General features: G+C 41.8%; 2 protein-coding genes across 2 annotated transcripts; one reads left to right on the top strand and one right to left on the bottom strand.

Moving 5' to 3' along the window:
• Window positions 1–72: 72 nt before the first annotated feature.
• hnrnph3 (heterogeneous nuclear ribonucleoprotein H3 (2H9)) lies at window positions 73–7496 on the bottom strand. Its single transcript, XM_064317714.1, has 11 exons — window positions 7404–7496; window positions 6080–6190; window positions 5693–5848; window positions 5407–5550; window positions 4404–4542; window positions 1862–2052; window positions 1440–1532; window positions 1258–1352; window positions 1041–1176; window positions 721–777; window positions 73–384 (listed from the first exon to the last, which is right to left on the bottom strand). Exons 2-11 carry the CDS (start codon window positions 6165–6167, stop codon window positions 311–313), a joined length of 1173 nt encoding a protein of 390 aa, XP_064173784.1. The 5' UTR covers window positions 6168–6190; window positions 7404–7496; the 3' UTR covers window positions 73–310.
• On the top strand, window positions 6648–12088 carry LOC135244984 (phenazine biosynthesis-like domain-containing protein). Its single transcript, XM_064317715.1, has 10 exons — window positions 6648–6796; window positions 8844–9045; window positions 9236–9335; window positions 9955–10053; window positions 10326–10435; window positions 10684–10713; window positions 10974–11062; window positions 11476–11651; window positions 11751–11813; window positions 11898–12088. Exons 2-10 carry the CDS (start codon window positions 8962–8964, stop codon window positions 12008–12010), a joined length of 864 nt encoding a protein of 287 aa, XP_064173785.1. The 5' UTR covers window positions 6648–6796; window positions 8844–8961; the 3' UTR covers window positions 12011–12088.
• The last annotated feature ends 202 nt before the right edge of the window (window positions 12089–12290 follow it).

Below are 12290 nucleotides of genomic sequence, written 5' to 3'. Positions count from 1 at the left end.
TTTTCCCGATCACAAAACCAAGTACACAGCAGCTAAAACATTATTTACAGTGAAGAGGCTCAGACAACAAAGATTAATATAAAATTTAATAAGCAAAATGTACAGTAGCTGGTTAAACTATGCACCATCTCAAATATATTTTATTTCCACTCTTTCAGACCGGAAAATCTAAGTACATTTTTATGAACATATGAAAAACATCCCCAAATACAAAAAAAAACAAAAACAAAAAAAAAAAACTATCTACCATTTTTAACATGTGGTTGAAAATGGCTGGGGGTTGGTGTTGGGGGTGGACTCTGACGCTCGTTTAAAACATTCCCCTGAGGCTGCCTCCTCTTGAGCCCATGCCTCCAGAGTTACCATAGAATCCGCCACCACGACCTGTAACCAATCAAATTAATCCAAGTGTCAAACGCTGAACACCCTTATGATGATAGAATTACACATTTGTTGAAGGATGTCCCATCAGTTCCTTGTTACCCTAACCCTGTACAGTTTCTGTTCAGTGTATTCGTATCAATTTAATTAGAACTGATGAGTTTACAATTTCATGTTCTACTGTGATTTGGAATCAGATGCAAGATGTGCCAATTTCTTTCCAATGTTGCCCAGAAAAACTTCCATAACAGTAGTTTCAACAATACATAGTGGGACAACGGAGATGTCACTTGACCAATCACAGGGATTTAATTGAAAGAATTGAGGAAGCATACTGACCCATTTCAGATCCGCCGCTGGCTGTTGAGTTCAGGAAGAGCTCAATGTAACGGTGTTCTGCAACATAAGATGGATTTCACATTAAATACCTAACTTAAACAGTTTTACATGCAAGGGAGTTAATAATCAATATCCATTATTTATGACACTTGAGTTTCATACGGTGCCCAAACTGAAAAACATTCAGTTCAAGCGAGACTGATTCAAAATGTATTTTAAATCAGAGAATTAACTTGACTTAGTTTTCAAGAACTACATGGTGGGGAAAAACTCATTTATTTATGATTTTAAAAGCTCAAGGACACCAGAAGGCTACATACGCATGTGGTTTTTGTCCTTTGACATCGCTGACACGGCATCTTCGTGAGATCCAAACTCGACGTCGGCTTCGCCCGTGGACTTCCCGTTGGGTCCCACGTCGATGTGGACTCGTATGGGGTTCAGCGGAGAGAAGAACTGCAGAGCGACAAAGACGCCTCAGTCACTACCTCCGCTAAGACCAGACTGAGAAAAGGAAAACGTTGGGCGTTAGCTCACGTTGGCGATGTCGGCTTCGGTGGCGCGGAAGGGCAGCCCGCGCATGTGCACAAAGTGCCCGCTGTGGAAGCCGGAGCCCGAGTCCCCGCCCATGCCTGTGCCAGAGAGAGGGCAGGCACGTTACCACACGCCGGAATCAGTCAGGGGACCGGCATCGCCTAGGAGACGCACGTGGCTCTCACCTCTCCCTCTGTCTCCCCTCATCCGCTCTTCAAACATACCGTTACCGAAACAGTAATTATTGAAGCCGTTGTAGTTGTCGAATCCGCCGTAACCTTGAGAGAAGACGTTTAAGAAAGATATTTAATACCTCCGTTGTCACCGAACACAGGGATCGAGCATGTACTTCAGTTCTGGATGACCAGACGTGGACCTGCTTCATGCCTCTTTTACACACATTGCATAGCCTACATTTCATAAATGTAACATTTCACACTTTTAGATTCAAACCTCCAACAACCACCAACAATGTACATCATTAAGAGTCACTGGTTAGACAGCTATTATATCTTAACCAAACACTTGGATATGCATGAATAGCTCTAGTAAATGACAGCGTGTACCTTCTGAGTAACAGTTCTTTGTGCTTTTCCAGAAAGCATACCTCCACTGTAGCCCCCTCCACTGCGCATCTGGTCCAGAAGACCGCCCCCTCTTCCTGGTCCGGGACCGAAAAACCCACCCCGCCCCATCATGGGTCTGTCATACGGTCCCGGCCGCTGTCCCATCATCCTACGAGGCAGCTCGTAGTAGGCCCGAATCTCATTCCTGCTGCTCTTAAAAATCTCTATGTACCTGTAAGGTTCACATTCAAACGGCTGATTGGTAAAACAAACACACCAGATAGTGTACTGTTGCAGTAATGAGGAGCATTTTAGGAGATGAGACTTTACATGGATGTTACATGTATGGGCCATCGGAAATAAACAGGGAAAAAAGAAGAGGCTTTCCAATATCATACATATTCCTGGGACCGCTTTTTATAAGGATGGTTGGCTTTGTAATTATGCTGGGTGTAAGTAATGAACAAAGATGACTGCTTCAGTGTACTTTACTGGTTACTTTACTAACAACATGGCACAATCTGTCCATTTTCTTAAAGTGTCTATCCAGCAAAAAGTTTCATACAGCTTCAGTAGGTTTTCCGACTGTTAGACAGTGACACAATCATTTGTGCACATGAGCATTTTTGAAAGTTACCACATCTGTTATAACAGGATGTGTTAGGAGGAGCAGACTACACTCTCTGGAATGCAGTATATTGAAAAGACTGCCCATCTGTTCTGCCTCTGTAAACTTCCAGAAGTGCATTTCTAAGTCTTTAATGTATTTACCTTGCAAGGGAAATTATGCTGCTAAATGCAAAAAGCATTCTGCTGGAAAGTACATGGAGTGTATATGGAGTGTATACACTTTTATTTATTTTTAACTTATTTTAAATTGTAATTATATATATATATAGACAGTGTGGAGATAACTTCGCCGGTGAAGGCTCGTGTACCGCTTGTCACCGATTAAACCGAACACCACGACAAGCCTACTAGCTACCCCTAAACAACTGATGAACTATTCAACTTGTCATTTCAAAAATTACAGGTGTAACAGTACACCTTTCTAGGCGGCATTTTACTTTCCATCCAAACGTATTTACAGACATAAAATACCGATTATGGCTCTTCACGCTTCACAATTACAAAATGTTGCATATTTGTTTAATGACCAATTTGTTGAAATACAACATATTTTTGCATGTATTTATCCAAGCCTTCCATGAGTTTCATGAGGATGTACTGTTAGCATCAGCACAACTATTTAATAATACTTTCCGCCTTACTAATGTTTTAAACAGAAATTCAGTAACCTGTGGCTTTGCAAAGACTATAGCCAATTACGTCTGCCACACATCGATAAAGCTATTAACATGCAGTTGCCGCAAACACACACACACACACACACACACGCCTTGTATGGGCCTCACACTGCACTGGAGCACACAGGACGTATCAGTCAGTGGACCCAGCCTCTCTGCCTACCAAACACTTATTTACTCATTCAAAGTATACTCCTGTTAAAACCGGAAAACCGCTCGGGTTTGTTTATGAACACTCAGCTTCTCCTGGAGAAACTATTCAGCTCTTTAGGAACAGACCACAGGCTTAGTTCTGGGGAACCCCTGGAGTATCCAGTGTTTGCTTTACACCCTCTAGTAAAAGGAGTGGGATATTTAAACATGCCAGCTGAACAGATCGCCCCATGTTAGAAAATGAACACTTTCAATATAATTTAATAGCATGACTAAAAAATAAGAGGAAGAATCCGGGGCGTGTGACATTGACTTAAGTTTATAAATTTTATATTGGTTTTCTACCTTGCTATAGCAAATAATGGAGACAATATTTTAAGGCTTTACAATATCATACAGTAGCTGTAGCTCACTAGCCTAAAGGGAAAAAAAGAAACATACTGATGTGCCAAAAACGAGCTTTGCTTTTCATGCATCTACGCAGACTGTGCAGGCTAATTCTAAATCTTTGTAGTGCTGAGAAAGACATTTAATTCTTGCAAAGGCAAAAGACAGAAAGACAGTCACAGATATTTCTGTGTCCTTCCTTTTGTTATCACACAACGGTGATGTGTTGTCACCCTTTTAACGCTGAATGGCAGTTCTGTCCCCCGAACACGTCACATGTGCTGACATTTTTTCCCAATTACCAAACAACTTAACCCAGACAAGGGGTCTGCGAACTTGGCAAATTTGAACGGTTGTTAAAAATCGCTGGATAGACACGTTAAGACGTGGAAGGCACTGATTTTTGCACTTTGACCGTACGGCCGTAAGCCAGGATACAGAGTGGGACAGAAGCATGGGCCCTTTCACTGGTCTTTCTCCCTCTCAAAAAAAAAAAGGCCTCTAGACTGTAAGTCAGCAGACAGCAGCTCTAAGCAGTACAGAAACAGCCCACTGAATTCTGCCCTGCTAAACGCCATTCCTCTTTCCCACTGGAGGTCAGATGTATGCCCATGTTTTAGGAGATTGTGTCTACATGATCGTATCATCTTTGGTTTGAGGATAAAGATGCAGGACCCCCCACCCCGCATTAGTGATGCTGTGGCATTAATTCCCAGCCCGGTCTCTGTGGCCCCACCTGTGCCCTATCCTTTCCTTGTGTTTCCCCAGAGCTTTTTCAGCTATCTCCTTTGAGGCAAACTGCACGAAGGCTTCCCCTGTGCTCCTCCCCTGGTAGTCCATCGGCAATGTTATCCCATTTGGCACGATTTTCAACCCTTTAACCCAAGGACAGATAACCCCCCCAAGGGGAGACATGTTAAAAAGAGCTGTGACATTCCCATCTACAGTTAAAAAAAATTTATAAGAAATGAGAAATTTCAATAACCACCCCTGCCCCCCTCCCCCAAATATCACTTGTCTACTTTAGTTTGACAGATCCCTGCATTACATAAAATGACCGTGATTCAAAAGGAAGAACATAATTTATCATTTCAGCCATGAACATCATACTATTCACACAGATTTGTATTTTGCCACAACAGAGACACACAGAAAGCTGCCCTGCAGTGGAAGATGTTGTGACTTTTATCACTATGGAAACATAAAAATAATCTAAAGGGGAAAGGGATAAATAATACAGGAAAAGCATTTACTGTATTAATGAAAGATATTAATCGACTTAATACATCCAATTTGTATTAAAGATATAAAACTATGCTGAAGGAACACTTCAATCCTGACTAAACAAACAGGGAAGAAGTGTCTATAACCAGATTCATTTAAAATGGGCTTTAGGACAAAAGCTTCTAAAATGCAATAAAAGCCACCACATGTTCTCCGGTAATAACAGCCGCATATGGAATGTGTTTGCATGTAGGAAGAATTAGCCTCGCATTTTAATCAGGTTCATCACAAACTGCAAGAAAGTGCCTGAACCACTGTTAGCAAGCTTATCTTAACGCTCACACGCTTTCTGCAAAGACAAGCTCCCGTTTATACGTGAAATCCCCAAATGACCAAGGATCGCTAATGCCTAGGGGTTTTATAGGGGCACCGGACGGAACAGCTCTATTCCCTCTGTAGTCCCAGGGGAGGGAAAATCTGCTGGTGTGTGACGGAGGGGGCGTGGGCGGGTGTACCTGCGAAGAACTGCACTATCTCCTCCTTACTGCAGCCGAACGGCAGGCCCCTCAGACGCAGCATGCAGCCGCTGCAGCTGTCGTAGTCCGTCGGGCCGCAGCGCTTCAGAACCCAGTCCATCTCGCTGCGGTTCGACTTGAACACTGGAAGGAACGCAGCAGACTCACGATTAATAAAACCCGCTCTCACAAGGGCACTAGCGTGATCAGACATGAAACCAGCAGGGTAAGCATCCTGGAGACGTATCACGAACTGCTGCGTAATAACAGCCGCGTTTCAGTGTACCTTCAATGTAGCGGTGCCCCATGTATTTGCGATCCTTGGCGATGGCGTTCTTGAAGTCTTCCGCAGTTTTCAGCTCCACAAAGGCCTCCCCGCTGGGCCTCCCTTCCTTAGAGAAGGTGAAACACACTCCATTCACACCCCCGATGATGTCACAATCTGCAGGAAGAGCAGGGATCACCTACTGTTAAAATACAGCTTCTCTCTCCTACTCTAACAAATTAGCAAAACAGCGCAATTCAAGTAACCGAAACATCTTTCTTTACACAAGCAAGCACATGACATGACAAACATTTGTGTCACTTGTAAGACAATACTCATGATTTAGAACAGCAGTCTTTGTGTAACAGCAATAAAAACTAAACATAACAGTCATGATAAAGAAAGTACCTGAGAAAAAGCTTGCGACTTCCTCCTGTGTACAGGACCAAGGCAAGCCCCGAATCCGCACCACAAATCCCTCATCGCTAAGAGACATCGTCCCCCACTGCTGCACGGCTACTGCAAAAGACAGGAAACGATTTCGCACATCAGCAAAGTCTAAACTGACCAAGCAGTGACTTCACTGTGTTTTCACCAATTGTGAGAAAGAAGCGGAGAGTTCCAAATAAATTACAAGATATTACTAACATGTCAGCTCATTTCCGCTTTTATTTTAATGTCATTAACATGCTAATGTCTCTAAAATGCAATTTTTTTAAATTATATAATTATATTAGAAAATTCATAAAGGACATGGGGGGAAGAGCTTATAGTTTACAGTACTTTTCTCGAGGCCAATTCTTGTTTTATTGAGGGGGGGAGGGGCGGACATAGAAAGGTTATGAAGATCAGTTATTTTCATTAAAGCAAGCTATCCGGCTTGCTAACTCGTGGTTATGTCATCGGTCGTGTTCGCTCAGACTCTGTAGGATGACCTCTACCTTCAGAAACGTTACTTGAATGACCGATAGGGGCTCGGGTTGCAGGCAAGGACATACTGAATGGATGAACATGTGGTCGGTAATCAGGCGCTGATAAGTAATGCCACACCTGTCCGCCTGCATTAAGTCTCCAAGCAACTTGGCTACCCAGCCAACGTTACCTACCCGCACACCCACAAGCAAGGTAACAGAACTAGCAAAACCAGCTCACGTTAGCCAGTTCTGATCGAACTGCTAGCCAGCTCGGGCAGCAAGCTATACCCGCGCTAACGTTAACTCCAAGAATCGATTAACTTGCTGCTGCTAATCGTAGTCAAGCACACAACTAGTTTAACGCTAAGCTAACTTCACTAGCTAACGGTAAGCCACTAAATAATCATCGCCACGAATTGTCTTAGCCCGCGGTTCTGTTGACGCCAATGTATTCCAAATGAACTACAGTTGAATTCGAAAAACAACCAGTTTAAAATAATAAGTGTAACGTTATTCTTTATAATTTTTGTTGAGTAAGAAAATCGTCGGTTAGGTATCTAGCGAGCTTCCTAGCAACGCTTTGCTGCGCCTGTGGCACTTGTACAGCTAGCTACCTAGTTGCACTGCTGTGTTCATGACGACAGCTAACGTTAGCTTGCTAGGCCTGGAAAACGACACTCTCATCCAATATGGGAAAAAATACTTCAAGTGACTTCTGTCGAGCTGCGTGAGATTACCCCTGTCGCGTCACGTATACATTTTTTGTCTAATTTATAATGTTCTACAATAAGACACAACTAGCGAGTTTAGTTTCTCACCGTCGCCAAACACCAACCCACCCAGGTAGACAGCGAAGGCTCATTGGATAATATCGCGAGATTTTGCACCATCTGAGCTCAGCTATGGACGTACCGACGAGAAATGTAAAATTGCACCAAACCATTTCATGTTACACTAATCTAAATTTATATTACTTCGATGAGCCAACGTGCAAGTACAGCCCATTTATTCGTGTTTGTTGTACTAATGTAATTTTTTACAAAGCAAATGTTTTGGAAGTACAATAAATAAACATTAAGTGCAGTTACTTTCCATACTCCTGACTCGTTGTGGCCAATAAATATTCCATTGGAATGTTTTGAAAGAATAGGAGCGTTAACCCCAGGGTTTTGGCTGCATTCTAGGTGCAAACTATTTAGCAACATTCACTCAACACTTTGCAATGTTTTGCAACAATCTTTGAGATAGTTTGTTCTGCTTTGGTGGGTGTGCCAGTGGTGCTGTGGTACAAGCTAAAGTAGGGAATCAGTGGTCCCCAACCTCAGTCCCGGGGACCCCTTGTGTATGCTGGTTTTCATTCCAACCACAATTGCAATGTCAGAATTTTAACAAGGTGTTCATTTTTTTTAATTATGTACTTTTCATGTATAGAGGGATTATTTACCCTCCTAAACCAAATTATGTCAGTATTGGACATACATGCCATGTAGAATACATGTCCCATGTTCACATTGTGCTATACTGCAAACAATTTAATTAAACGTGTGGACATATGGCCACAAAACTAGCCATTTGGTTGACAATAAATAATTAATTGACAATAAAGCAAGTAATAACAGGCCAAATGAGCATTGTGTTGATAAATTTAAGGAAAAAATTAAAGAACTTTGTTGTTAGACGCATGTTAAACAACCTAATTAGGAACCTACTGATTCACCTCAGTCTTTAAATTGATCAATTTAAAAATGTTGTTACCTCTTTTTATGAAATTGTTTTCAATATAACACAATACATACAGTGTGAATAAGCACACCATGAACATGACAATTTTATTCTTCATAAATAAGAGAGTAAAAAATCCGTAAATAATAAATAAGCACCGGCTACAGTGGCAGACTGCAAGTGTATCCTAAAGATTTTACTGTGCTGAAGTACAGGAGTGAACCTGTGTAGTTTGGAGAGCTGTCAGAAAACTAAAACTAAGGTAACTGGTTGCAACAAAAACCAGCATGCAGACCTGCCTTCCCGGACTGGAGTTGTGCACCACTGCTCTTAGTCGTCACTAAAAGTGAGTACTCAGTCGACCTACCTACCTAGAAATAAAGACTTTTCATTTTATAGCATCAAGAAAATGAAATATCTTTATTAAAATAAAAATTTCCTTCCCAAAAGTATTTTGGGAAGGGCTATGAGCTCACCATGTAAACCTTTCTCATAAAACATTCAGGATATGGCCCCTTTAAAAATGCATATTCAAGTTTCAGCTCAAAGTTCACTGAGGTATTCTACTGAAGGTTGCACTGAAGATCGTTGAAACCTCAGCACAACGCTGCAAAAAATCTGCAAAAAAAGAGAAAGAAATCATCCTCAGACTTCATGGAGATACCAGTATTTACTGTTGATGCTTTTACCAATCAAGCTTTCAAAGGCAATCCCGCTGCTGTTTGCTTGCTTCCAAATGTAAGTGTTAAAACATGGTTTTTATGAACACCTACAGCCTACAGGAATCTGTGCTTTTCACATTGATATATAAAAAGTAACCTTATCAGTAAACTTTCAATCGCCGATACATTGTGGCATTATTTATTGCTGTTGTAATAAACTTTGCAATTACTTGAAACATAATAATTGTACTTTTAAATTCATGTAGGTCCTACGGGATGAGCTGTACCAGAAAATTGCAGCGGAGATGAACTTGTCAGAGACTGCTTTTATTGTGAAATTGAATTCATCGGATGATTTCACTTCAGGTAATAAATTCAATTCTCCCTTGAAAGCTATACATCTCACTATAATAAATCTGTCATTTGCTGGTGTAGTGAGGGAAAAAGGGGGGTCAAGTTCTGTGGTAGTTCAATCAATGTTTCAGTTTGTTCTGACTATTTCACAAAGAACATGGGGTGATGAGGCATTTCTACTTAATGTGGGCTCGTCTGTAGGGGAAAAACAAGCACATTCAGCATTTGGTGATCGGTGGGCAAACCTCGTTGAGGGTGTTTAGTCCTTTACTTTATCTGTATGCAATGGCCTGCGAATGGCGAGCAGCAGCATCACGCTTCAGCCCTGCCCTATAGCCAGATTCTTTTCAGATCTGGAGCTGGAGAGTTCATGTGGTTTACAACTTTATACCAACTTCAGAAGTACGCTACTTAAAAAAACGTGTTACTCATATTGCAATCAGTCACTGCAACACTTCAGGCTAGCACACAGCAGAATTCTCAGTTTTAATTAAACTTGTACGGTGCAGAAACTTGGCTACATTTCATCTTACTAGGAAACTGTAACTGTTTCCTAGTAGGTGTTCATTCATTTAGAGTTGAATGAACACTTTACTGTGTTAATGTGCTGGAAATATTTTTTGTCTGGCAGGGTCCCGTTTTGGTTTACGCTGGTTCACCCCGATGAATGAAGTAACGCTGTGCGGACATGCCACCCTTGCTTCAGCAGCAGTTTTGTTTTACCACAAAAGTAAGAGTTTTGCGCTACAAGCATATTTCTAGTGGTAGGTATATTCCATATAGTACATACCAATCAATGATGGCACAGGGCATGACTGGTTTCTGCTACTTCCAAAGATAAGAGCTATATCAGCTGAAACTGTGCTAAAAATAAGAGTGCATTGACTATCATTTCATTCTTTTCAACAATTGCTGAATATTGCTGGTTTATACTGCTGGTTGAATGTACTAAGACACTGACCTGTCATATAGGCTTATACAGTTACTTTCTCTCTTTGGCAGAAAACCAGAATGCAGCCCTCGTGTTTGAGACTTTGAGCGGAGAACTCTATGCTCGCCTTCATGGGGACTCCATAGTGATGGACTTTCCTCTTCATAAGCCTGTTGCACAGGTTCAGTTGGGCCCACACAGCTCCTTGTCACATAAAACTTATGCACCATGCTTAGATATTAAGTTAGGATAATTTAAATCATCTGTGTTTCAAGTACAGGTCTACCCAGCACCCAGCACCGTGCACCCAGCCCTTTTATGTTACTGATTTTTTTATTCATGTTAATAATTACTGTAATGTCTAATCCTAGGGCTTAGTTGAAGAAGGATAGCATGAATTCACAATGTCCTGTTTTTTTTTTACAACAGGACCCAAGTGAAGTAAAAGATACTGTTAATGTAAGTATTCTTGGTCTGTAACTGCTCCCTTCATTGTAAGTGGCCTTGAATTGTAACAATACTACTTTTAATAATAACAATGATGATGGTTATTATTATTATTATTATTATTATTATGTTTGGAAATCCCTGTAGTATGTGACATTTGTTCTTGGGAAGTGATGTTTGTATTTTATTGGGGTTAAATAAGATTGAGCAGATGATATGTCTTCCTGAGTGTTTGCGTTGTTGTGCTCTCAGTGTAACATATGTCACTGCAGGCCACGGTCAGAGGCCTGTCTGTTCAGGATCTGTGTTACAGTGCTAAGACCAAGAAGCTGCTCATACGTTTGAGTGACAGCTGTGACAGGTAACAGCAGACACATGACACCTGTACAAAGCCACACAGCCCACATCCAGGAGTCCCACTGGCTTGTAGATTAATACGTTTATACATTACCACCCTGACAAAGTATGTTTGAACAGATGAACCTAAACTCTCACTGTTATGGCTGAAAATATTACTGTTTTATGTGGTATATTACGGCTAATAAAACACATCTCATGCTTTACCATCTTGTCGCCAGACTGTAGCGATTGTTACATCAACTTAAAGTGCTTTCTCTCTCAAACCACTTTCCAAATCTGGCCACACATTCTTTCTTTAGATTAACTGGCTGATCAAAACTACTTTACATTTCCATCTCTAAAATTAATGTGTGCTAAATAATGAAAAGCGCTATACAAATTTGGATTCTTTTCCATCTAGTTGTTGGTTTTTAGGTCAGTGCTGACATCCTTGCAGCCGAACGCCTCTGACCTGCTACGCAGCGACAGCACTGGGAGGATAAAGGGAGTCATCGTCACAGTCAAGGGGGCCCCCACGGCGCAGCCCGGCTACGACTTCTTCTCTCGGTACTTTGCACCCTGGTATGGCATTGCAGAAGATCCCGTGACTGGTGAGCACTAGGGTGCCCTGGGGGAGAAAGCCCAGACCATGACTTCATTGGTCATTTAAAAACAGGCTAATCACAGATGTGTGCTCTTGTTGCTTGCAGGCTCTGCGCACTCTGTACTTGCTGGCTATTGGTCAGAAAAACTGGGGAAAGAAAGAATGCTGGGTAAGAACAATTAAGATACTTATGTTCTGAGGTGTTACAGAAGATTCTAGAAAATGTGCAGCTACTGCTGTTGGTCTGTTACAGCCTTCCAGTGCTCAGACCGGGGTGGGGAGCTGAAGCTGACTCTGAGGAGTGACGGCAGAGTGGACATCTCCGGCCAGGCGGTCATAATTTTGAAGGGAACACTCACACTGTAGTCTCCCTGAAGGGGGGAGGGGCACTCACCTGTAGAGAACCTCCATTACAATGTCTTCATTAAAGTGTCAGAAACCCCACCATGCATTATGTCTTTTTTCTGTTTTCCCATGCGACCATAGTGTATGTTTACACCAGTCATTCTCTCTTTGAGGACTACATAAATTTCATGATCTTTGTGGTTTTTTAAACCAGTTTTGCCATCCAGGTGAATAGTTCTCACTTGTTCCAACTGCGGAACTTCGCCACCCTAGCTCCCCAGTGGTGGAACAAACTCCCCAC

The sequence above is a fragment of the Anguilla rostrata genome, chromosome 18, assembly GCF_018555375.3.
Source record: "Anguilla rostrata isolate EN2019 chromosome 18, ASM1855537v3, whole genome shotgun sequence".
Lineage (NCBI taxonomy): Eukaryota > Metazoa > Chordata > Actinopteri > Anguilliformes > Anguillidae > Anguilla > Anguilla rostrata.
The sequence above is the reverse complement of the archived record's forward strand: the minus strand, read 5'-3'. Positions and strand labels throughout refer to the sequence as shown.

What these genes read in the sequence shown, in the direction of transcription:
- LOC135244984 (XM_064317715.1), top strand. Translation starts at nt 8,962, where the DNA reads ATGGAGATACCAGTATTTACTGTTGATGCTTTTACCAATCAAGCTTTC. An exon ending in CTGTTTGCTTGCTTCCAAAT is followed by an intron (nt 9,046 to 9,235) that starts GTAAGTGTTAAA and finishes AAATTCATGTAG; the next exon opens with GTCCTACGGGATGAGCTGTA. An exon ending in TTGAGTGACAGCTGTGACAG is followed by an intron (nt 11,063 to 11,475) that starts GTAACAGCAGAC and finishes GTTGGTTTTTAG; the next exon opens with GTCAGTGCTGACATCCTTGC.
- hnrnph3 (XM_064317714.1), bottom strand. Translation starts at nt 6,167, where the DNA reads ATGTCTCTTAGCGATGAGGGATTTGTGGTGCGGATTCGGGGCTTGCCT. An exon ending in GATAGTGCAGTTCTTCGCAG is followed by an intron (nt 4,543 to 5,406) that starts GTACACCCGCCC and finishes CTTGGGTTAAAG; the next exon opens with GGTTGAAAATCGTGCCAAAT. An exon ending in CCGAAGCCGACATCGCCAAC is followed by an intron (nt 1,177 to 1,257) that starts GTGAGCTAACGC and finishes GTCGCTCTGCAG; the next exon opens with TTCTTCTCTCCGCTGAACCC.